This window comes from Trematomus bernacchii, unplaced genomic scaffold (genome assembly GCF_902827165.1).
Source record: "Trematomus bernacchii unplaced genomic scaffold, fTreBer1.1, whole genome shotgun sequence".
Taxonomy (NCBI): Eukaryota; Metazoa; Chordata; class Actinopteri; order Perciformes; family Nototheniidae; genus Trematomus; species Trematomus bernacchii.
In genome coordinates this window covers 12,983,752-13,010,838 of record NW_022987828.1, presented here as the reverse complement: position 1 = coordinate 13,010,838, position 27,087 = coordinate 12,983,752, and the positions used below count along the sequence as shown (strand labels likewise).

Genomic DNA, 27,087 nt, shown 5'->3' with positions numbered 1-27,087 from the left:
AAGTACAAGTCTCTCAAATTTGACTGAAGTACAGTATTTGAGGCCTACCATTTAATTTCTTAAATGAAGCAAAAGCAACATTTGCATCTGTATCTTCAGAAGTCCAAAATTACGAGGTTTGGGAAAGGCAGCATTAAGGAAGGTCACATCCGCTTTTGGATTTCCAGCGGATCACATTGACAAAGCTGCTGATTGTGGGAGACGTCCTGCTGCTCACACTATAGCTGTTTCCCTGCAGCTTCCCAATGCAACTTTAGATACGTTAGATTACACATTTTACGAACTTTAATAATATAATAACAAGAACATTTGACTACCAGTTAAGTATGGATTTGGCGACATTTCATCCCGTTATCCTGCTTCTCGCCTTGGTACATGTTGTGTTGGCCCTGGGTAAGTTGTTGCTACATTACTAGCTTACGTACATCCATTAGCTAACTTACATCGTTATGTTTGTTTGTTTTCAACACTTATATGAAGCCGAATTATTAAGAAAGTGTAACAATACACAATTATGGAAGTTCTTTACTGAATATCGTGGTTTATGTGGCATTTAATTAATGTTTAGTATAAATAGGCGATATGAGGACGGGGCCCTGGATGCAGGAAAACGGCGAATCACTGCTAACTAAAAGCGCTCTACGTGCTTGTATCGGGGAGAAATTGTTTTTTCCCCCCTGTAACTTCTCAATAATCAAGATTATTATTCTGTGTTAGAGTGTTATTTCAAATCTTTAAAATATACTTCGATACCCTTTACAACCAGAGAGAACCGGCTAGCGTTGCGCACATCCATTGTACAGTTGGCTATGTTTGGGCATGTAAACAACTGTAAACAATCTACTTTGATAGGAGAGGAGTTGTAAGGGAGAGAATTACATCTGTAATGGTAAATCTACTAAACTAATGTATACTGTGCAGAGGTGGAAGAAGTACTCAGATCTTATATACAAAAGTATTAGCATCAAAATATTCTTGAAGTACCAAAAGTAAAAGGACTTGTTATGCAGATTGGCCGATTTCAGAATGATATACATTACACGTTTTATTTTACCCTTAGAGTGTTATCAAAGCTGGTAAATGTGCACCTAGTATTAATGACTTTTTATGCAGCAGGGTAGCTTGTGAATGAAATACTAAAAGTAAAGTACAAGTACCTTAAAATTGTGCTTGAGTAAATGCACTTAGTTACTTTACACCACTGACACTGTGTGAACATTTGACCCCAAAACACAAACATATACTCTTGTTAGATCACATGAGGCGGATTGTTTGATCAAACCGACTGATAGCTTTGTCTTCTGTTTTCGGGGGGGTTTCTTTATTTCCTCTTTGTACCTTTCAGTATTACCCAAGACACTGTGTTTGTGCAATTCCTGTATTTTGTTCATTGTTAGAAGCACGTAAGCAGACTTTTCACTAAGTAGCCCAACACATTCACAGATCAAAACCTGCAGAAACCTACCATACATCAGTTCTGAAGTAGATTGTGAACTCTGCCATACCTGCACACGTTAAGTTTCGAATTTGATGAAAATGGTTTGCAGTTCTTTACTCTTTTTGGCATTTTTACACACACAGAAAAGACCGTCAAAGGGGGTAGGGTGGGTGACAAATGGTGTCAAAAACAGGATTTGAAACTGGCTGTTGGAAGAACCACAGACACTGCTCTGCTGCAGGATGATTTAGTGTCTGTTATTCTTTGTGCAGTGTAGCTTACATCAGCTCTATCCTCTCATATTAAATGTTGTTCACAGACTAATGTACTAGTGCCTCTTTTGGCCCTCACTGATGGAGATGAGTGGCAATACATAACGCTAATGACCATTTTTGGAACATATCCTATCATCAATTATTGCACTTTAATCAATGCATGGTTTCTAACCTCTACAGTCTGTGGGAATTTCTGCAAGACAATGAAAGCTTAAAAGCATCTTCTTGGTGCTATCAGCAGCGAACGGCTCTAAACTCAAGCATTAATGCAACCAGACTCTATAAAGAGTGGAAAACACTCATTACTTTCAGCTCTATTATTGATAAAGCAGTGATTAAAGGTAAGGTAGGTAAGAATGGAGGAACCAGCTCGAGTGCGCTAGAATTTGAAAGTACGCAGCCGAAAAAAATCTGCCCCTTCCTTACAGAGCCCCTCCTCCAACACACACGAACGCGCACATGACCAATGAGGGCACGAGATAAGTTTGTGCACAGATGGAAGGCTGACAGGCAGGTAGGCCATCCAGTTATTTTAGCCGGGCCGGCTAAAATGATTGGTCGTGCTTTTTACAGCGCCACGGCTTCCACAGATGACATTTTTTAATGTATTTATTGTCAAAGCATTTAATGTATTCATTGCTATCGGGATGTTAAGAGCATTCCATGGAATATAACAAAAAGTGTTTCTGAAGTGATTAGCCGCGTTCACACCGCACTACTTTTCCCACTTTAGTTCCGATATAGTTCCGAAATGTCGCGTTCACACCAAAAAGAGCCGGAACTCAAATTAGTTCATCAGAACCTTTTTTACCCCCTTTTCCGTCCCTGCTAGAGAGCAGGTACTTTCGCGGGAGAAAATTGCCCCGTAAAACTCCAAAAAGTTTTGTGAAGCCGCCATTTTATTATCCTTGCATTAGCATTATTAGCATTAGCATTAGCCCAGTGCACAAACGCAGAGAGACTAACTTATGGCAACACAAAAGAAAACATGGGAGCGGTGGAGATGAGGAGGTGTCGGCGTTCTGGCGATTTACTCGGAAGGCTTCAGTAGAAGCTGCTGGGAGCTTCTACTGAAGCCAGTCCCCAACTCCGGGGACTTCCGGTGGCAGTATACGCTGTGAAGTTGTTTGCGGCCTGCCAGTAAACCCAAAGCAGACGAAGTGACGTCAGCGGCTTCATTTGCCTAATCCTTCCCCAGGAACTTATTCCGGTGTGAACGCGATCGGTACTTAGTTCATGAGAACTAAAGAGTTCTCATGAACCTTTGTGGGAAAAGTACTGCGGTGTGAATGCGCCTAATTACCTACCCTACCTTTAATGATGAAAATGGCAACACTGTTTATTTGAACCCGTTGACATTCCCCACATATAAAGTAAAATGTGTGAGGGGAGTTAAAATCCTTTCATACGAAGCATTTTAAGCATCTTCCTGATATATCGGGCCTGTTTTGCTCAAACGTCTGAGGATTACTCCGATAAATGACACAAACACTTTTAACATCAGACTGAAATCCTACCACAGAGCAGGATTTGACACTTAATTATACACTTGTTATGACTTTTACAGCTTCCTAAAGATGCCAGTATGCAAACTCTAATAAAGAAGTTAATGTTTCAGTACATGGGATGTATTGCTTTTTTTCTTCAGTGGTATCAAGACTCAAGTAATTACTCTGTTGTTTTTAATTTCAAAATGTCTGGCAAAGTGACATCCCCAGTTAGGAGTGATTTCCTTCCCTAGGAGGTGGGAAATGACAGGCACAGGACACAAGGTTAACTGCTTCTTATTCCTGCATAGGTGACTTGTGGAGCTACATGAGGGATTGAAAACCCTCACATTTCCTTAGGTTGAGAGTTCATCGACATCCTGTCATTCAGAAACAGGAGGCTGTGTAATGTGGTGAAGGTGTGTTTCATGTTGTCGTCAGAGGGGGGGCTTGTGGGTGTGAACTGCTGGTATGGATGAGTTTCCACCGCAGCTTTCACAAAGTCTAGGTGTGTTTATACAGTAAAGAGTATCGTCAATCTGTCGTAAAACACAACTGGATAGTAAAGATCTCCTGTTGTCTTGTGTCAATCTTGACATATTGCCATAATTCCCCTGAATTTAGACAATTGTGATGAGTCAACCAATATCATCACACTACTTGTGTCACAACAAGTTGGGCTTTCCAAAAAAATATACACCTTACCTTTGAATTTGCTTTCGTTCATACCTTAGAATAGATATTTCTCATTATCTCGTTTCACCTTCAGTATGAGATCACCACTGTGCCTGTTGTGGAGACCTTTAGCTTGAGACACAATGTCAAATATATATTAGTCCACTAGGTGACAGTTAAATATATATTACATTACAGCAGGAATCAAACATCTACTGTTTTTGTAGCATAGGCTGAAGTATGTCCGTAGACGATTTTATTCTAAGTCAGTTGACAGACATTTAAAAAAAAGCAACTTTTACGACTATCAATGAATCATTACGTTTCCTTTTGTTCAAAGTGAAACTGCCAACAAATTACCAAATTCCATCTTTTAAGTTGTTCAGGATGTGCCTCTTTTCTCAGTTTCCTTTTTTTGTTTATTTTGAATGTTATTTAGTTGGCTTTTTAAAAAATGTTTTCCAAATGTCATTATCAGTCAAATGTTTGGTTACATTTGTAATCTTGTTGGTGTTCTTTTAGATTTGATTGCTCCTAATTTAAGATGACATTTAAATGTAATCTGTCTTAAAATAAGTGTTAGTATGCAAGGATCTTGTGTGACTGATTGTGTTTAGACGGTTAACATTTGAGAACTTTGGCTCTGTCTGTTTTTTGTTAGAAAAACATGTTAATATTTCTTAGACTTAGGCAAAAAAAGCATGGACTAGAATGGAAAAAGGATCCCAAGACTGAGACAACATGGGTATTCAGTGTTTCCCACAGAATTTGATTCTATTTGTGGGGGCACCCCCCGGCAAGAAAAGCCAAAGGCCCCTTAACCTATTCGGGTGGCCCACGCATCCACCCCCTCCTCAAATAACAAAATACGTGCAAGTTCATGGCTACTGTAGCAGACAACGTTCTTGTTGCTCTGTGTTGCGTTGTTAATGAGACACACCGGAGTTGAGGATCTGTGGGGTTTATTCTCCCAAAAATATCATTTACAATTTAGGCATTTAGCAGACGCCTTATTCCAAAGCGACTTACAGTACAATGACCAACAGGGACATTCTCCCTGGAGTAACTGAGTGCCTTACTCAAGGGCACACTAGTGGTGGTGTTCCAGGCGGGATTTGAACTCGCAACCTTCCGATCATCAGCCCACCTCACTATCCATTAAACCACCAAAGAATTATTTAACCCTAACGCACAAATTAATCAATGTATGGGAAACACTGATCAACATTTAACAATTCTTGAAATGCCTGTATTACCTTACATTGATTGTGATCTGAGCAGAGCTTGTGTTGCTTGCCAAGTCTTTATTTACAGTGCAGTGTTATTGTGTCATGTGTCTAGTGTATATACCAACTAAATCCCTACAGTGAAGGCAGCCATTACTGATGTCAGTGTTTTGTAAACACTCTTCATGCAGCATGTGGAAACGTCTGCAGTGAGAAATATTTCCGGCTCACAGATTAAATCTGTCCGAGACGCTGCACCGACAGGAAAGCTGTGTTTAGCTGTCTCCTCTGTGTGTTGATGCATGGTTTGGGGGTTTTATAGATTTTAACATAACAGTTTGTATTTGTATCTCCTCGTCCATCTGCTCTGCCCTTCCTTTTCCCTCCTCTGTGAAGCTGTTTCACGTCCGTGTCTGTTCTGCTTCTGACTGCAAATTTCAAGAGAAGCTCCACTATCATGGTCACAACAAAACTGTGATCTGTTGCAAAGTCATCCAGAGTTATACAAATATATACAAAAAGATATCAAAAATATAAGCAATGTAGAAAATGAAAGTATTAAAGGCATGATTTTACAAAACAAATCTAACTATAAAGACAGACAATCAATGTAAACTAGGAAATACTATTCCATTAAATATATTATTATCAAGAACTAAGTAGAAACTTACTGTACCTCCATACTTCTATTTTATCTACACTTAACCATTTTGTTGCACATTGAAACAACCCAAAACAACAACTAAAGAAATGCTTGCTTTCACGTGTCACTTTTTAACATCTATGATTTATTTTGTAAGTTTAGAAAGTAAGATATCTTTCACATCTTACTTTCTGTGCAACATAACAGTTTCTTGGGGTAACCACATGTTTTTAAACTCAGTTTGAAAGTGTTTTGTTTTCTCAAGATCTCAGGAACGTTGTCAGTTATTTTGTGGCGATAGCAGCACACGTCAACAGTGACCTCTTTTTTTATGTCTGATAGGCGGAGCTCTCTCTTCCTACTTTCTGAAATATGTTTTTTGCTTTGTTTGCACAAATCTGTCTGCTGCTGTGGCTTCTGTAGTCGGTCCCGCTGAACTCGTATGAACCGAGAAACACGCTCAGTGTCGAGTAAACATTACTGAACACTACTCTACCTATCCTCAGCTGGAGGATTTAAATGATTCATAAAGTTCACCTTCTGCCTTTTTTGTAAATCAATGGCTCCTGTTCACTTGCTGCAACATGTTTGTGTTATTTTTATTTTAACACCAGACTTCTTTTTAATATTCCCTCAGTCAAGTTCATGTCACGTTTGATTTTTGTAGACCTACAATTTGGTAACTCGGATTTGGCATTTAATCAATTAGATTCGAAGATACGTTTTAAACATATATGAATAGAACCATAGTTATAACTATATAACATAAAACCCAAGTTTAACACAACAATTTGTCAAAAAACACACATTTCAACGTGGACCCACTCCAAAAACTCTCCTGAAAAAATGTATGTTTGGGAGGGGGATTAAACAAAGACTCAATATAAAGAATTTGCCTCTATACATTTTCATAATCAAGTTTCTTTTGGCAAAGTTCAGCATTCATTTAAATATTATTTACAGAACATAAAGTTGTGCATTAGCCACTGGATGTCCTCGGTCTTTAACCCTTAAGAGTCCCTTTTAAAAAAAAACGTATTTTTCCTAAGGCCATAAAATGCCACCTTCACAAAAACTGCTATAAAATTATGATATATTAATATTTATTTTCACTTTGAAAGAGTCAGTCTTTTAAAACTACTCCAGCCTGACATACACATAGGAAATATGAATTATATTTTGGGGATTTTAACCCTTTAAATGCCAGTTTGTTGAAAAAACTCCACAGTTTTTTTTTATTGAAAAAAACTAAAAACTAGAATAATTTTCAGAAAATACATTTCAAGGAATATTTGATTATTGTTATTATTAGGTCCCTAGATTGGTCAATGATTGGCAGTGACATTGATTTGAATGCATTGTTATTTTTTTTTGCAGTGTTAGATTTAAACAAAAACTCACACTCGTGTTCCTAAGGCCAGAAAATGCCACCCTCACAAAAACTGCCATAAAATTATGATATATTCCTATTTTTTCCCACTTTCAAAGAGTAAATCTTTTAAAACTACTCCAGCCTGACTAAAATGAATAATACAAGATCATTTTGAACCAGAAAAACATTTATTTTACAAAGATGAACATTGAATGAACACTGTGTGTCTGGCTGTGAGAGTTCAGCTCAGGTCGAGCAGGCTGCAAATGGACAGACTGTGGTCCTTGCATATGAATTTCCCACATTTGCAGCAGGTGCTGCAAACTCTTCTGTCCATGCAAAAGTGGCACTGCCTCCTGCTCTTCCGTTCACTGATGAGAGAGGGGCCTGCAGCAGCACCCTGCAGATCTGACACCATTGTTGCAGCCGCTGATGAGCGGGGAAGGCGCCCTCTCTTCTTGATGTGTGGGGTCACCAGCATTTCTCCCACCTCTTCAATGAAGAGCCTCCTCCTGTACGGTTTCTGCTGCTGCCAGGATGGCTCGATTGATGTCCACAGGACGTAGGCGTTGTAATGGGAAATGTCAACCAGGTTGTGGAAGAGGGCAAGTGGCCAGCGATTTGTTCTCCTCCTGCAGGAGTAGGTGGCAACAACCTAACAAAAACATAAAAGACAATTTGAATACATGATTCCAAGCATTTTCTCTCATGATGCAAATATTAATTATTTTATAGGAAAATGCTCATTTGAAAAAAACCTACATATATTTCAGACAAGAATATAAGAGTAAGAATACATGTGTGCATAACTGATGCCTAATGGCACCTACCTTATCAATGTTGTCGACACCTCCTTTGCATCGGTTGTAGTCTTTGATTATGACTGGCTTTCTCTTCATTTCGTCGCTTACGTCTGGACTGCGGTGTTTCGTGCTTGGAAGCAGCACATTCCTGCCCCGTCGAGGGATGTAAGAGACCAGTGTGTGGGTCTTCGTAAAGGCAAAGGTGGAGGAGAGGATCACTCTCGCTCTTGCCTGGAGCAAAATAGGGGGACGCTCAGGCTTGTTTCGGCGAATTGTGCCAACCAGGGCCAGTTTTCTCCTGAGCAGCTCCTCAGCCAGTGCGAAGGACGAGAACAAATTGTCACAGGTAATGATGTCTACCTGGAAGCCCCTCTGTCATCTCCAGGACCACCCTCATCCCCTGGTTGACTTCAGGACGACTGCCAGCTGCTTTGCCTGTATACACCTGCAGTCTCCAGGCGTAGGATGATTTTACATCAGTTTCCCCAAATCTTTATACCGTATTTGGCCGGCTTTTTTGGCATGTACTGCTTGAAGCTGCACCTGCCTCTGAATGGGACGAGCTGTTCATCCACGCAGACGTCGCTGAATGGGCTGAACAGCATCGGCAGGTGGTGTGTCCACATATCCCAGATTTTGCTGAAGGCAGCCAACTTGTCATCACGGCGCCGCGGTCGGGATAGCTTGTCGTCGAACCGCAGTGTTCGGCTGATTTGGTGAAACCTCTTGTGGGACATCGTGGCTCGGAAAATGCTCCGTCCCGATTTCTCACTCCAGAGGCTGAGGGTCGATTCATTTTTTTGACCTGTAAACACCGGCCAAAATGAGCAGCCCCACGTAAGCCTGCAGTTCCTCTGTGTCCATATCTCGCCACTCTGCAATTGACCGTCTCCCATGCAGGTTTGTCATGGACACAACACGCTGCAGGATGTCATCTGTCAGCAGCAGTGCAAAGCTGGATGACAGCATAGTGTGTTGGTCCCGGGATCAAACTTCTGGCTGCTGGGACGTAGCGGAGCTTCTCAGTGTTTGTGGGAGACCAAAACATTTTTTGAAGTCCATCCTGCAGCTGCTTCCTCCAACTCCCCTCCGCTCTCAGTTTCAGATGAGTCTGAGTTGGACTCTAGCTGGTCTGTTCCCACCTCTGAAGCGTCCTCCGTGGACTCTGAGGCCTCTTCTGTGTCAGCCTCAGGGTCCACGGAGGAGGATGAGGAGCCATCCTCGCAATCAGAGTGCATGATGATGTCCAGAGCCTCCTGTGTGCTGTAATGCCTTGCCATCTCCAAAAAGACTACTCCTGCACTAATAGTAATACTTCTAACCATGGCTGCATTGCACCTGTATAAACAACCTGAGCGAGAACCAAAACAAAGTCCAATTTTGTTTTGGTTCTCGCAACTCATTGTTTTTATTATTGAATTAGATTATTACGCAGTGTGGCCTTCTAAGAGAAAAGTATTTTGAAGTTGGACACGCACACACAGACAAACACGCACACACACAAACACGCACACACATACCATTATCCAAAATCAAAAGCGACACACGCATATAATTTCAGTAGCAAGTGACCCTTACAGAAAACAGTAAAAAGGGTGACATTTTGCTACAGGCTTCAAAGGGTTAAAATTATCGCCATCTTGTAGACAAATGTGAAAATTGAAAGCTAGAAGTCCAAAATGAAATCTTAACATAAAGGAAATCAAGAGTTTATGATAAGATAAATGTGGGGTCAAAAAAAGCATTTTCAATGGGGCATTTTTTGCCGCTAGGAACAAATGTGTCGGTTTTTGTGTAGCTTAGCCATTTTAGGCTAATTTAAAAAAACTGAGACCACAATTCAATATACAACTAAAAAAGAATATCCTCTGGCAAGTTTGAGCAATATTCATTCAACACAGCCAAAATGGCATGAACATGAAAACCCGAATGGCTGAAAAATGGCCCCAGGGACTCTTAAGGGTCAAGCCAGTTTTTCAATATTTTAAATCATTTTTCTCAGACTAGATTTAATGGTAAACACTTATGGCGCATTTCCACTGTGCCAAACCCGGCCCGTTTTTTTGTTGCGTTTCCACTAGGGGTAGTTCCGGCTAACGAGTAATGTTTTTCTGGCCCTCCAAAATCCAGGTTCTTTCCGGGCCAACAACCGGGCTGAGTATGCTAAACTAGTGAGAGAATCGCTGGCAAGGGGGCTACAACTACAACAAAATGAACATATTTTACCGTGATTTAATTGTAATACACGTTTCAAAACGATGCCGAAGTAACAACATACTGATACCGGTTAGTGAAAACCATGAATTAATGCTTTGACAAGTCTGCAGACAGACGGCAGGCAAAAAACCTTTTAAAATGCGTGTTTTCTAAATGGAGATCGGCTAAGCTAACGCAGTATATGCTCCGACCGTCCACACTCACAACAACGGCCTATACAGACATAAATAAACCAGCGACTGTTTTCGCCATGACACAGGCAGTCTGTGGTTTGTACTTGTTTAACTTTTGTCTAGTTTCTGAACAGATATGAGGAGCTGTGAGCTCTGAGGGCTAACGGCTGATGTTGGTTTTCTGTGGTTCGCGTATTGAAGATGACGTCACGGCTCCGCCTACACTGCGTTACTATAGTTACTGCCCCAGCTACTAAACTGTAATGGAAACGCAGCATGAAGTGAGCCTGGCCTAACCATACCATACCGTACTAAGCCGTGCGAGGCCCTGCGAGGCCCTGCGAGGCCCAGCAGTGGGAATGCGCCACTATATGCCTACTTTAAGTTCGGAGTCATTCTTTTTCTTTTGCATTTTCAGATGGTGTTCAGAAAACACTTATGAGAAGTTGAAACGGAAGTTAAATGCTGAAGTGAAATGGCGTGGTTACACGTGTGGCCCCGTGCTGCAATGTGGTGAACGCCTCAGAGACCGACTTCACTGCTGCGGTTAGCACTTCTTTAAACTTCACACGCCCCATCTGAGATTTCCCTTTAACACCTTCTCACGTCTCAACCTAGATTTGAGGCTTTGGTATTTGTGTAGGCGTTTGTTATCACGTGCCTGAACGCAAATGTTAGTTGACAGAAGAATTGAAACTGAAATGGATGATAACGGGGGTGACTCATAACAATCTGTTGAAGGAGTGTTAAGGAACACATCCGAAGATGATTTGAAGCCTTTGTCTTTTTTATTGAACTTCCTTAAATGACCTTCCCAGGCCAAGGTCATTGTTCACATTTTATTAGTAATTGTTTGTGGTGTGTGTGGACAGTAGTTGTGCAATGCTCTGAGGCATGGTTTCCTGTAACAGGTCACCACAAATATTTTCACAAGTATCCACCACAATGGTTGAACCTGCTTTTACAGTAATTTGGTCTCTTGTAATGTACATTCAGTGAAAGTGAAAGAGCTGAAGTGAAGATCAGCCCACTTTTCAAAGTGAAATCAATGTTTGTTTTTTTAAGTACCGGTATGTGCAGGCTTTGGGGAGTTTCTTTTTTCTCAGTGTCAGAGGAGACCTGCATGAAGTTTCTTGTAGATTATATGTGAAAAAATATACAAATCTGCAATTTCCACATTGGCTTAAATCCTTAAATGTCCTGACATTACTTCCTTTTTTTAGCTTTTGTGTCTGTGTGGGCAAAGTAGACCCACTCAAAGAGGTTAAGCAGGAGTATATCATATGAGTTTGAATGCAGTTCCCTCTAGTGGGAGGTTTGTGTTAGTGAAAATACCCATGGTCAATTATTACTATGAGCAAAAAGTTATATTGGAGTAAGGGAACTTCTCCTTTGGCATAATTTATTGGACTGTGTTGGGAAAATACTGAATGTACTCTTCCAATATCAGAGTACACATGATAATAAAGGCCCTACGTAGCTGTGTACGTAACAGGATGTATGATTACCTAGAAGAGCGTCAGGACACACTGTTTTAGGCATATGATAGCTATGTGATTAACATGATGATTCAGCCCCTATGGAGATAGACTTATGACTGTCATGTTTATTGCTTACGTAGGCCTTAGCTAATCTAAACTAAACATTGTATACTGCTTTGAACCGGTATACATGTATCTTGTCACCGTGTAACTCCCTCTCTTGTATATCAGCATGTGAAGGACACTGTTCAGGAACTAGGTGTCCCATATGCTCTGTGTGTCATGACTACTTCCATTCTTGCAAGGATAATAAATAAATGTATCCTGACTAGTGATATTTTCTTAACAGACTGATATTAATTTTGAGGTGGTGTTCAGTGTGAATTTGAAAGCCTTTAAAATCTCCTCACCCTGGTGTTTGTGTGTCCACAGTGGAGCCGCCGGCCAACGTGACCCTGGAGTGCCACAACATGCACAACGTGCTGCGGTGGGACTACGACCAGCTCGTCCCCGGGCTCAGATTCAGAGTCAATATCGGCTCGACGGGAGGGTTTGTGCATTTCCTTTGTACGCATTATTCTGTCTTTGGCTGTTAAAAGGTGTATTGTTTAGGTTGATCTCTGCTTTAAACTCTGCAAACAAACACTGCAACATTAAAAAAAAAAACATTTATTCAGATAACAGCAATCCTGGATCAGACTTTGTTCTGCATATACAGTACAGACTTCACCAGAAAATACCCCATTGACTTAGTTTTCTAAATAGTCTATGTCCAACAGCACACTAATGGAGAATGTGTTAAGGGGTTAGACTAAAGGATTCTGCTCTTTTAAAGGGTATTTTGATCAAGACTCACAGTTTAATTGTTCATAAACATGGATATTTAAATTAAAGATATCCTCGCAATAGTTTTTCACAATTTTAAATATAGTCATGTTCAAATCAAATTTTAGGTTTGGCTTTGAAATAGTTTTCTTTGAATTAATACACACATTTTTTATTATTGGCTCCTAACAAAAAGCATTGTTAGTAACTACTTTTATAAAACTTCTTAAAGTTCTTCTTAACTTAAAACTTGAACACATGATTATAGTCTCTGATTTGAGATACTCATATTCTTTTCTCTCTTATTGGTTTCCACAGATCTCCCGATGTAAGATGGGTGGATCCGCCAGCGAAGCAAGCCGACGTGTCGTTTCTCTCTGATCCCAGGAACGAATACAGAATTTCCGTAACTGCTGTGATTGGAAAGAATGAGTCTGACTCCGCCCCTCCGGACTCAATAGAATTCAGCTATTTCAAGGACGCTCTAGATATAAGAACATGTGAGCATTGATGGCATTGTAGAAGAAAACAAGCTGACTTCACTAACCCTTTTTTATATATTAATATTTGAGTTTTGTCCTGGGGGTTCTGTTGGGCTGACAGGTGAACAGTTACAGGAGAAACAACATGTTAGTAACAGACATGTTAAGATAGCTATCATTGTCAGAACACTGTTCAGGCATTAATGTCAGGGGTCGCCTTCATCATGTTTCACATTGATACAATTCAGACACTGAATTGATTAGTTATTTTTTAATCGATCTGTGGGGTATTCAAGTTTCAAGTTTCAAGGCTTTTATTGTCATGTGTGCATAGCTACAGTACAGTGTAGTTAAAATCTTAGGTCACAGGCTCCTCCAACAGTGCAACACAATAAAACAGATAAAATAGTACAAGTAAATACAATAAAATAGAATAGAACCTCTCATCACCTCTCGCTGCTTTGCTAGCGCCATATTTAATGTGATTAGCATGTCGCTTCTTCCCACCCGTGCTCTGCGTTCGCTCTTATTGTCTAAGCTTACTATCAAGATAAGAAGTACTTTATTGATCCCAATTTGGGAAACATTTTTGAAATGTAACTTTTTTTTAAATGAGTTTACCAACATGTCCAAACAATATTCGGACATCTCTAAGCGGTTGACCAATCACAACAGAGCCGGCCAGCTAGCCAATCAGAGCACACTGGGCTCTGGTTTCAGACAGAGGGTGAAAAGAGGTGCTGCAGCATGAGAAAAATAAAGACCTTTTTGAACATTAAAGCATGTGAAAATGTCACAGTAGAGGCACACAATACACATATGAACCTGAAAGTGAACAGAACAGGTCCCCTTTAAAAGTAACATGTGAAGGTTTTCACCTCTAGCGGAGCTATGGAGCAACTAATGTGCTAAAGTCAACATGAAAGCTAAATTACAATTCAGAAATGGTGATGTTTGTTTTTCAGGTTCTCTTGACCTCCCTTCAGTAAACGTCACGACCCTACATGATGGCAAAATCCTGGTCCGCTTCATGCATCCCTGGCTGTTGTATGAAATCAAGAGGCCCAGCAGTCAGAAAAGCAAGAAGAACAAGGATGGCCAGATCAGCAAAGAGCTCCCCGTATTTGGATACATGGTCGAGGTGGTCCACCACCAGGTCAGACCTTCTATCACCTTCTGAAGTTTCTTATGGCATTGATAAAGCATGAGCAAATATCTCAGGGTCATAGCAGTTAGCAGGAATTATCACTTCATATTTGTATTTGCTTATTTGATGGTGACTGTGCAACTTAATGAACATCAGTATAAACATACATGATGTGAAATACAGGCGTTAGCTTAAATGCTCATCTACATCCGTATTTCATTGGAAGATCTCAAAAACAGATTGTTTACAAGTCAGAATAAACTAGAATATACAAACAAAACCCAAGTACATAGATGAAATACATTGCACTACATGTCAAGTGAAAGTAATCCTACTGAGTTCTGTAAATGAAGTATTTGTATGAATAGTTGCACACCTGCTTACCATTATAAGTGTGTGTGTGCAGAAGGAACACCACCCATCTGTCTGTGAGGAGAGTGTGTGTGAGATGAACTTCACAGTGGCCGCTTCTCAGGAGAAACACTGTGTGACAGTCGAAGGCGAGCTGAAGAAGATGTTAGTGAAAACCCTCCGACCGGTCTGCGCCGCGCCATACAAAGAACCACCAAGCTGTTGAGTAACATTTTCTTATTTTTTTTATTTTGTTAGTTTCCTACTTAAACGTCACCTATTATGCAAAATCCACGTTTTCATGTCTTTTATACATCATGTGTCCCCTCTGTGTAAAGAGATTCTGAAAGTTTCAGGAAAAAAGATTCGCTCACTTTTTGTCCTGATCCATTTATATAAAAACCTGTCTGAAAATGAGCTGATCAGATTTCGGCCACTTTATGATGTCATAACGATGTTTTGGGTTGTGTAACCATTAGCCAATCACTAACCAAGGTAACCCCCCCCCACACCTTATCACCTGAATCTCCTCCTAGAGCACCATTGTGTTCTTTTGAACCAAATATCTCTCAGAGGGGCGTGGGGAGGGGCTCCTTATTTTCATCTAAAGTGACAGACAGAGAATCAGCACTTTTGAAACAGGGCTGAAACAGAGGGGATTATGGGTAATGCTGCAATGATCTGTTTGGTGTTTGGAGCCAAACACTTCAGAGACATGTTTTGTATATATCTGAGACCTATACTATATTAATGCAAAACAGTATAATAGGGGACCTTTAAGATGCACATCAACGCATTATAGGAAAGATAATTGTCAAGATAGTATTCTCCCAAATTCATTCTGCTTCAATTCATATTAGCTGGAATTAAACTTTTAAAAATAATGTTTTCAAAAACTCACGCCTTAAGGAGGCGGACTATTGTATAAAAGTGTACTTTTATACAGAAGAGCTTCCTGTTGAAGCACTTTGAGCTGCACCCTGTGTATGAAAGGTGCTCTACAAATAAAGTTTTTGTATTATTATTATTTCTTTGTCACCAGTCCTCCCAAACCTGTGATATATTCCTAACCCATTTTACCGTGCATCACTCCTATGCAGCCACACCTGGAATCTGGAAAGTGTTTATCTTAATCTAAAAAAAGTTTGAACAGAATGTCCAAAAGAAGCCACGCAGCATTCGAACGTTTAGATCAACATTTGATTAAAGCTTCAATCTATTTATATTCCTCTGTTTTACCCGACAGAGTAATATTGGTTGGTTTGCCCTCCTTGCTTCTTTCAGTACAACACCTCTGTCAAGAACCCATTACATCAAATGATTTGGTATTTGGTTGACGCTTTTAAACATCGTTATGATAGCAACTTGGGGTTCAATATCTTGCACAAGGACACTTTGTCACGTTTACTGCAGGGGTTGGACTGAACACAGATTCAGAGCTACTGGTTTCTTTGCTAAAAATGTGTGTTTAAGTGAGTCTATAAATATATTGACTTCCTATCTGTTTCCTCTAGATCTCGTCCATATGTGGGTGGTGGGCGTCCTGCTGATCTCGAGTGCGGTTGCTTTTGTCCTCTTCATGGTCTACCGAAAAAAGACCAATGCAGCAACTTCTATACCAAAATTCTTTGTGGGCTTTGTTCTTATCATCAACTCCTATTTTACTTTAACAATTGTATTTTTAACCCACACTTCCATCTAACAATTTCTGTTTTCGTCTTAAAGAAATTCGCAGCCAAAGGAATGCCTGAGAGCAAAGGATACCTGCAGGAGAAGATCTTTGTTCCTGAAGTGGTGCCCTGCTCTCCCACACTGATGGACGAGGAGAAAGACGTCACATCTTTCATCAATCCCTGCGATGACTCCGTGCTCCGGATGCGCTGCGGCGTGTCGGCAGAGGCAGACAAAGGCCTTTCTGACAGCGTGGAGGTGGCGACCGATGAAGGATCCGGCTACACGCAGGGCAGAGACTTGGAGCCAGACGAGCCGCTGGAGGTCGCTGAGGCGCCCTCTGGGTATGAGAAGCGCGCGGGGGTGGTGTCGTAGGCTCCGGGCGAAACGGCGGAGGGATACCGCGGCTGAGGCTGTAACTTCCGAACATTGTGGCACATCGAATGTTTGAAGTTGGGTCAAAAAAAGGGAACTCGTCTGCAATCACCTGTCATTCAAATTGGAAAATCTTAACCCTAAACAGCGATTTTCAGTCGCGGTTACAAATTCCAGGTGGTTTGGGTTGTTCCCTTGTCAGACCGTCTCCAAGGGAACAGAGAACCAGGAACGTCCCTCCTGTAGGTGCACTCAGACATCAGTTACATTTGACTTTGCACTAATGTGTCAGAGCAAGCAACTAAGGTTACAAATTAAAATGGCCTTACAGATGTGTTGTATAATATCGATCAAATGAATTGCTAAAATCAGATCAGTCACCAGTGTCAGTGTCGTAATGTTGTTCATTTAAGTTCTTGATTTCTGATATTTGTTTCAAATGTTGCATCCTCTCATGCCTGCATGCTTAACATTTCCAGTAGCTGCCAAATCAGCTGAATTACCTGTGATTGGCTTAGTAATAAGTGCATGCAACCTCCACAGGAGCTTCATGAAAGGAGATGTGAATGATTCATAGCTGCCATATCTGAGAGAAATGTGAAGATAAGCATCTTTTCTGCAGAGCTCTTTAAAGTGCTTCTCATGACGGCATTACCTCTTCACTGACTGTTGCATTTACCTCTGAATTTAAATGTCACGGTTTCAACTGTTACTCAAAAACAAAAGCGTCACTAAAACACATCTTTCAATGAATCCTAGTTTAGTGACTTAAAGGGAGTAACTGTGCTTTATATTCTGTAATGCGCATGGAAGTAAAACTATTAACGTTTTCTGTAAATACTGTTATATCCTAAGCATCTGTTAATCATGCATTATTATCTGTTGACCCCATGTTCAGCAGTAACTGTGCTGAGTAGTCACAGTACTGTTTTCTCTGTATTAGCGCGTCTTTTCTACCTGAATCCAATCCTTTAGTCTCTCATTATGCTAGTTGCACCTTAAAGTCACAGATATACAACAGTGACTTGTGACATTTCTTTGACTTAAATGAAATATTCGGGGGGGTTAGTTGATGCAAGTCAGATTTGATTGGATCCCAGAGTGAGTGTGATAGGGGAAAGAAGAGCAATATGGATCTGTAGAGGAGAGTATTCCTGCTGGTCGAGGGAGGGAGAACTACTGATGGATCAGTTATTCACTAAAAGCCAAACACGCTCCCTCCTGTTAACAAACTGCTCTATTAGCTGCTCTACTTACAGACTGAACCGTGGTTTGGGCCATTTCCCAAAGTACATTTCTTAAGATACTTTTATGTAGACACCCGCCAAGTTCAAGGCGAGTTGTCAAAAAACACTATTAATACGAAAATGTATTAAATTATTGCCAAATAAAGGCTGTTAATTGAACAATTAACACAGGGTTACAAAATGTTTGAGTTATTTTACCCAGCCTTTAAATGAATTTATGGAATTCGATGAACTCATTTTCTCATGAAAGGAGAGGGGATTTGCACCAGAGGAACTGAAGTGATGTTTTAACATTTTTACTTGTGCCTTGTTACCGGGCTTTAAACGTCAGCTGTTGAGTTGCTTATTGTTGTTTTGTGTTTAACTTGTTTTGTGTTGCATAACTTGAGACTGTGCGAGTTGATGAGCCTTCCCAGCTAGATCTGTTATACAGAGGCTGGATGCTGACGCTGACTTTGAAAAAAGGAAATGGTGCTTTTGTATTTGTGTAAAACATTCAGTTTGCAATTTTCAAAGAGTAAATGACGGGTTTGATGACCAGCCGGAGTGATTGTCTGATGATATTTGAATGTTAACGTTTGATTTGGAAAAGTGGCCGGCCCATTAACCTCGAGCACTTGTTTTTATAATTTCACTAATTAACTCTTAATTATGCTTCCTCAGTTTCTGTGCCTATGTCCTTTATAATGATTCATTTTCCGTCTGAAAACCGCTGTTAATGTTTATCTCGTGTGAGTTTTCAGTATTACTTCATTTCAATAAAAGTACAAAAAAACCTTTGCTCTTTTTTCTGTTTGTATCCTAAAGGATGTGGTTATAAAGCGGATGTTGTACACACTAAATTACTTTATGTGAAGAGTTACATATCAAGGAAGGGAAGTTGGTATTTCAGTGCAGTGAAGCAGCTAATTTACATTTAATGAGTAATACTAAAATATGTCAGATTCTACCATGTCACTGTGGAAAGGAAGCAGCATGCACGTCCTGTTTCATGACATGCTATCCACGTTCCTTCCTCTAGATCAGTGCCCAGGGAGACCTCGTGTGTGTGTGTGTGTGTGCACTTAGATGTCTGTTTGCAATGTTTCCTTCCTCTTTAGTGGTTGTGTGTGTGGGAGTTGGATTTGGAGACCTTTTGGGTTCCAGTAACTGCACTACATACTTCACTATTACTGTAGTCACATGTCCTCAAATGCCACCTTGCAGGTAAAGAGTTTCTGGTAATCTGCAGCAGCTCTGTCCGATATTTCCCACCGCCCCATCAGAGCTTGTGTGTTAATGTCTACTCAATTTAAAATGGATGTTACTTAGCATTCTTAACTACAAGGTCTGAAGGCAGAAATTGGTTAAGCATGACCTTTTAAAGGTCCCCCCCCCCTATTTAAAGTGATGAGGATTAGGGCTGCACTATATGAAGAAAGTATGTGCTATGCAATATAACCGCAATAAATAAACATGACAACGCAATGAAGGTAAATAAAACCTATATATTGCAGACCTGAAGTTGAGTGACAGACCAAAAGCAGTTAAACATACATACAAAGACAGGTAGAATTACACAACACTAAGATAACTGAGATAAAGCCAATGTCATTTTTAATAACTATCATATTATTGAAAATATGCTAAGAAAACAATTATGTAAAATGGATTATGAGGCACACCTTTTCAGTTTACTGATGTATCATGAAAAAAATATTTCAATACAAGATCATTGCATCTGACTGCACTGTACATCTTTTAATTAAATATCTAATTTATTTTCAATAGCTCCCATGTCATGTGACCAAGTGACTCGAAATGAATGCAGATTTGTATAACTACATTGGACAAGTAGGACACTTCTTTTTATATTGGATTTAGTGTTGTTTTGTATATATATATATATATATATATCTAATATTTATATGAGTATTCAGCCTTTACATAAAAGTCTAATTTCTGAATTTAAAACAATGTTTTAATAAAAGATAGATAAACAGTTAAATAGAAAAGACGTGTCCTTGTTCAGTTTAGTATTAACATCTGGACTGGATTTGAAGTCATTGGGTCACATAACATGAGCTATTGATATTCAACTTAAATATATTTGTAAGCATAATTTCCCAAACAATTTGAAAGTTAGCACAGAGCCAGATATTCTTAAAGCCATTAAAAATATTGTTAAATATTAACACAAAGCGTTAACATGAAATGTGATAAAACAAGTCAATCATTTGCTTCTCTCCTCTCTCTAATGTCACAGAGGTCATTATGCAACACGTTTCCAGTAAACTGCCAGTTATCATTTGTTCCTGTAGCTGTCACCCTGAGGAAGCTCACCCACTCACCTTACGAGAATACACGTAATATTTATTCTTTTGAAGAATCTATCAATAGACCTTTTTTTGATGAATAAAAAAACCTATTGATATGAAAATCACAGGTCAGGTGTGAAGTTAATGATGGATAACTTATATTGCATGATGAACAAGATGTATTAGCGTTGCATCGATGCTGTGGAAGCGACACCTATTTATTTATTTATATTCATAAATTGTATTTATTTGTATTTATTTGTATTTATTTATTTTATTTATTTAAACATTTTATCTTCACATTTTATTTATTCATACATTTGTATTTATTTTTATCTATTCATACACTTTTTTTATTGATCTATTTATGTATTTGATTTATTTGTATGTATTTATATGGGAGGGCGTGTGGCGCAGTGTATAGGGCCTTGGTGTTGGGATCAGGGGGTCACAGGTTCAAACGCCACTGCAGTCAGCATGTCGTTGTGTCCCTGGGCAACACACTTCACCCCAAATTGCTCCTGTTGGGATTGCCCACAGTATTGAGTATGTAAGTCGCTTTGGATAAAAGCATCTAACAAGTAACATGTAATGTATACATTTTATAGATTTTTATGTATTTATTTACTTATTTATCACCATTTATTTATTAACTTATTTGATTGTTCATGTTTGGTCTTTTAATGTGATGGGTTACTTTTTTTAGGATTTGCTTGTCGTCTGTGTTGTTTGTGTCACATGTCACGGTTTACTGGGACACTTGAATTATAGTATTTGAACTTTTTTCCCCTAGTATAAGTAAATCATTCTGACTTGAAAAGCGACTTCAAACTTAAACTTAGATGTGTGCTTTGACATTAGTCATTTAGATTTACGTAAAGTAATGTCAGTATAGCAGGAGAGATCTTATTTTAATTCAATTAAAACTAGATTTAATTTCTGACTAACTTCCCGATAAATGGTTAACATTTTCATGAGTTTATGTGGGCATGCACTTATTTGATCTATTAGAGAGATTCATGTTTTGTAATTGTGGCATATCTTTATTTGATCCACACCATCACACCTCAGTGCTCTTTGATTTCTATAAGGATGGATTTCAAACAGCTGATGAAGGTCAACCCTCTCACTACGAGTCAGTGAATACATCCTCATGTGTAGGTTTGTGTGTGTTAATGTACTTCTGTGTCAAAACATGTGTCACAAAGGTCATCATGGAATTTAAAAGGGGAAGTTGACGGGACGTTAAAGGTCTGCGTGTTTTCTGCAGCATCAGTTCAGCAGCATTGTGTCTGTCGTCCTCCAACCTCACCACCATGAGCCGTCTGCTGCTGGGAGCCGTGCTGCTGGGGCACCTGGGAGTCTGCAGTGCCGCTCAGGGTGAGATATCATTTATTTGTGTGTGATTTATGACATAAGGATTGTTATTGTCCGGCTAGATTTATTTCAAAGTCACATCGAATAAAGGTTCAAGGCTTTTATTGGTCATACGAACATAGCTACTGTACAGTGTAGTTATGACGATGAACATCTTAGGTCACAGGCTCCTCCAACAGTGCAACACAATAAAACAGAAACACAGAAAAAAAATAGTCCAAGTAAATAGTAAATACAAAAAGAAAAAAAGTGAAATTGTGCAATAAGAGTCTATATACAAGTTATTGGAATATGATATATTAGATACATCATTTCTAAGTAGCAGCCAGATTCTATCTCAGATCGCGGTTAAAGTTTTTTAATTCACAGTGATGAGTGTAACTTCAAATGTATTGCTCTTTGATTAAAATAAACCAACCAATAATAACTCACTAATACTAGATTAAACGCACTTGAATAAAATATAATTAAAGGCAACATTTAAAGGGAAATAATAAGGGTTGATTAAAGAGTCAATTAAGTGAAATGGTGTCAGATACTGAGTGTCTCTTAATCATTTTCAGACATCAGTAACAATTTGATTTTGTTATTTATTATCAGTAAGCAACAAAAACGGAAATATATTTGTTTAGATTAGGAAAATAAATGTGACGTGTGTTGGTTCTGGCTCAGGAGCGAATTACATCAGCGAGTAATGTGAGTGTGAAATGAACTCTGAGATTTCGAGGAATTACATTTCAGGCCAGTGTTTCAGGAACAATGGTGTAGAAGTTTTTGAGTGTGAAAGTCTTTCTAAGGAAAAACAACGGCCTGCTTCATACCAAACGGATGACTGAATTCTTAGAAATCATTTGCATGGACAATTATTTTCATTGAAACACGAATTATCCCAGAGTGTGAAATAAAACACAAGAGGAAACTTCAGTATTAATGTGGACATACAGTTTAATTCCCCAATAACATATTTAACTTGTTTGTTAGTTGGACATTTTAGCTATAAGACAAATGACCAGGATCAAAGTCAGTTTTTCTAAAAGGTGAAAAACATCTTGCTGATACATTTTCTTAAAGAGTCACTCAATGGCTCAGAAAATCTCTTCTGTAACACAAAATAATAAATGTTCTGTATTATTTCAGAGCAGTTTTGGGAGCTAAATTGTTTGGCTGCACCTCATTAGTTTTTTTTCAATTTGGAGTTTCAACTGTCATGCACTTTTTTTTACTTCATTTCTTGTCTTTGTATTTTCTCTGTGTTCTTCTGTCCTGTTATATTTGTAGTTAACATAGGAGCTTTTCTTGAATAACAAACCAATTACCTCCTTTTATATTCATGCACTTGATGCTCTCATGTCCTAATAAACCATAATGTAATCCATTCCATCCTCAGCTCCAGAGATGCTCTCCAAACCCACCGAGGTGAGGTTCGACTCTGTGGACTACAGACACGTTCTGCACTGGACTCCGCCCGGCAACAGCAGCTCTCTGCAGTACTCCGTCCAGTGGAAGATGTGAGACACACACACACACACACACACACACACACACACACACACACACACACACACACACACACACACACACACACACACACACACACACACACACACACACACACACACACACACACACACACACACACACACACACACACACACACACACACACACACACACACACACACACACACACACACACACACACACACACAATCCGTGCTGAACAGGATCCTCTCTCTGCTCCTCCTCAGTTATGGCGAGTCTGATTGGTTGGACGTTGACTTCTGTCAGAGGATCCAGAAGCCTCAGTGTGACCTCAGCGCCCTGACCTCTGACCTCAGAGAGTGGTATTACGCCAGAGTGCACGCCTCCTCTCCGCCCGCCAGCAAATCAGCCTGGACGCTCTCCCCGAGGTTCAGCCCGCGGTCGGACAGTGAGTGTTTAATGTTTTCCTCTTCATCATCATCATCCTCTTCTTCTTTGTCCTCTGGCTTCACCAAACTGAAAATGATAATATAAGTAGCTCATGTTTTATTTCCAGGAGAGGAAATGTGTTTCAAATATTTAACTCAGGGAGAGGTTATAGTAAAGATTTGAGAATAAGATTTTAGGTGTTCAGATTTTAAATAGGAAATTCAATTTACAAACCTCTAATTACGATTTGCTAAATAATATGTACATTTACTTTGTTAAACTATCAATTGTTTCTGGTACCTGTCTCTTGCTCAGTGCAACGGTATTTCTTTGCCCTTTTTTTCTGGAGAAATTCAATATTTTTATTTTTAAATGAAGAATACGTTTGACATATCTATGATGTTGCCTGGTATTTAACCCCCCATCCTGCAAATTGAAGTCCTGTTCGAAGCAGTCTGTCTAAAATGTGAATGAAGTACACCATGTCAGGTGATAAAGATGTCAGAAATGCAAAACCAACTTGAAAAATTATCTCTTCTTTCATGTCTTTTTGTAATCTGTCTCTCTTTTATGACTTTGAATCTGTGTTTCAACATTGTGTAGAAATATATTAAACTAAACCACATTATTCTATTGTATCTGCAGCCAAAATCAGCTCTCCTTTTTTGAGGCTGAACCGCACGGTGCAAGGCATTGTGGTCCGTGTGAAGCCCCCCAGGCTGCTTGTCAGGAAGATGCACAACAGTCTGCAATACAAGATCTACCTCATACACAGCAGCGGAGAAGAGGTACACACACACACACACACACACACACACACACACACACACACACACACACACACACACACACACACACACACACACACACACACACACACACACACACACACACACACACACACACACACACACACACACACACACACACACACACACACACACACACACGCACGAACACCAGGTGGTGATATAACACTGAAAAACGAAATGGTATTTGTACATTTTTAAGAGTCTGCAAACTAATCATAAAAATATTTGTTGAAGATTTATTTTCTGTCGATCGACTGACCAGTTACCTTTCAGCAAGGAAATCACTGTGGTAACAATCAAAATGGATGATTTTTCGAGCCTGGAAAGTAATAACATTTAATATTTCAATGTGTACACTATAAAAAAAAGTACATCAAAACTCTCACAACTAATAGAAGAGGAAGAAGATGAGGGAGAGAAGGCGAAAGGGGAAGAGCAGAAGAAGAACAAGAACAAAAACAAGAACAACTAAGGGCACTCGGAGGCACAGACATGTGCCGTTTCCAATAGAAACATCAAATGTCCCCTGATTCAAATCCATTTCAAAAGCTTAATGGGTCAAATTGGTTCATCCAAACCAATCCAATAAGTTTCATTACAATTGGGCAAGCAGGTTTTCTAAAAGACTAACAAACCAAAAACAAACTCATAATAACTCAAATAAAAGAGAAACATTGAGAAACCAAACCTACATTTTTCATACATATATTTCCTAAATGTCTTCTTTAAGGTTACATTTGCCGTCAGACTCCTGAAATCTTTTGTTGAGATAGTCTCACTTGAACCACTGTGCATTAAAGTCCAAACCAAACGCCCTCTCACGCTCTTGTCTCCTCTCCTCTGCAGACGGTGTTTGATATGGACTGCTGCTCCAAGAAGCTGACTCTGAAAGATCTGAAGCACAAAACCAAATACTGCCTCCAAGCCCAGACCCTGATCCCCGCGCACGCCAAGAGCAGCGCTCGGAGCGCCGTGAAGTGTGTCACCACCCTCTGAACACACAGGTATGAACACACACAATAAACACACATTTGGAAGTGTTAACCTCTGTTAACCTCTTCCAAAGAAACAGATTTTTCCTCAATATTTGTACACATTTTCAGTTTATTTAAGGTTGTTTGTTGAGTCAAAGTGCAGATCACTGCGGTAAACAGCTACTCTATCCGTGAGAATATGGTGCAGGCAGTGTTGGAAGAAGTACCCAGAACCTTAACTTTAGTAAAGTACACAATGGTCTTAAAATACTCCACTACAAGGAAAAGTCCTGATTTCAAAAGGTTATGTTAAAGTACAAAAGTATTAGCATCAAAATGTACTTAAAGTACATAAAGTAAAAGTGCTCATTCTGCACAATGATCCACTTCAGAATTACATAGTACAGTAAAGAGTACTTCAAGTACCAAAAGAAAAGTACTTGTTATGCAGAATGGGTCTTTTCAATATTATATTGTTATGGTTATTTAATGATCCTGTTTGTATACATGTTAGAACATTTAAGTATTGTAGTTTATCAATGTGGACCAACTTTAGATACTTTAAATACTGTGTACATTAGTAGTACTGCATTATACCATATGAGCACATCATGTGTCTTATATGCACAAAGTAACTGTGAGTGTGAAATAGATGTAGATGTAAAAAGTGGGGTATTCGCCTCTGAAATGTAGTGGAGTAGAAGTTTCAAATAGCATTAAATACAAATACTTGAGTACATGTAGTCACGTTCCTCTGCTGGGTACTGGTGTCTGCGACTGTGTGTGTGTGTGTGTGTGTGTGTGTGTGTGCATGTGTGTGTGTCTGTGTGACTGTGTGTGTGTGTGTGTCTGTGTGACTGTGTGTGTCTGTGTGACTGTGTGTGTGTGTGTCTGTGTGTGTGTGAGTGTGTGTGTGTGTGTGTGTGTGTGGTATCCACGGCCTGAGGCAGCGAGACAGAGAGAGGGAGCGGACATGAAACTCCTGTGAGAAGAAACATAAGAGTTTCTCCACAATCACTATAATTACCTGCGCTCACCACACCCTGCGCTATTTTTAGATCTGGGTAATGGATGTGTGGAGCGCAGACAATGTTACCTTGACAGGTATTACTTTAGTTTCTGTCTCACTGCTCTCTGTTCTTTCTTCTCTTTGCTGTAGACTACCAACGTGACACTGAATGACTTTTCATCCATCACTACCTCCAACGCTGCTGCCATAAATACCTGCCAATAAAAGTTGGGCTCTATTCCTGAAAGCATTATTGATCCGGCATGTTGAAGTGCATATGACTGAAATATTCTAACTCAAGTTACACTCACTAGCTTTTCACTGCAAATGAGTGAGATCACGCTAGTCAGTGGACCCTTAGTTAGGATTATTTAGTTTTTATCTTATTTTATTTTTTGATGTAGCACAGTTTATCTTTCAATAAGGACACACTACAACACACTTGACGTCAGGACACCCGTGAGTTAAAGGTGAAAACTAATATGTAGCAGTTTAGTGTTGTTTTCGCTTGTTTTCATACACATTTCAACATATTGGTTACATTACAGTTCCATGTATTCAGTTATAGGAAATGTGTAGTTTTCATAAGTGACCACACAGTGTACTTTTGTATGTAATTCACACATGCAAATAAATCTAGCCGTCTTAACATTTCTTTAAAGTGGACAAATATTGTGCAAAATGATTACTGTAGCATTACCTTGAAGCCATGACACTATTCAGATGCAATACTTTGAAAATGTAACCTGTTTTCTTTTGTACATGTCATGTTACAAATAAAGCCAAAGACACTGTTTACACTGGTCATTCTGTCTCATTG

General features: G+C 39.5%; 2 protein-coding genes across 2 annotated transcripts; both read left to right on the top strand.

Moving 5' to 3' along the window:
- The first annotated feature begins 121 nt into the window (after positions 1–121).
- ifngr1l (interferon gamma receptor 1-like) lies at positions 122–18,664 on the top strand. The gene is made up of 7 exons (XM_034152547.1): positions 122–393; positions 12,223–12,340; positions 12,934–13,115; positions 14,063–14,253; positions 14,651–14,816; positions 16,110–16,225; positions 16,321–18,664. Exons 1-7 carry the CDS (start codon positions 327–329, stop codon positions 16,639–16,641), a joined length of 1,161 nt encoding a protein of 386 aa, XP_034008438.1. The 5' UTR covers positions 122–326; the 3' UTR covers positions 16,642–18,664.
- Positions 18,665–21,476: 2,812 nt separating this feature from the next.
- On the top strand, positions 21,477–27,063 carry il22ra2 (interleukin 22 receptor, alpha 2). Its single transcript, XM_034152546.1, has 6 exons — positions 21,477–21,565; positions 22,950–23,070; positions 23,310–23,491; positions 24,118–24,260; positions 25,131–25,288; positions 26,418–27,063. The coding sequence occupies exons 1-5, from the start codon at positions 21,502–21,504 to the stop codon at positions 25,278–25,280; spliced, it is 660 nt and encodes a 219-aa protein (XP_034008437.1). The 5' UTR covers positions 21,477–21,501; the 3' UTR covers positions 25,281–25,288; positions 26,418–27,063.
- Positions 27,064–27,087: the final 24 nt, after the last annotated feature.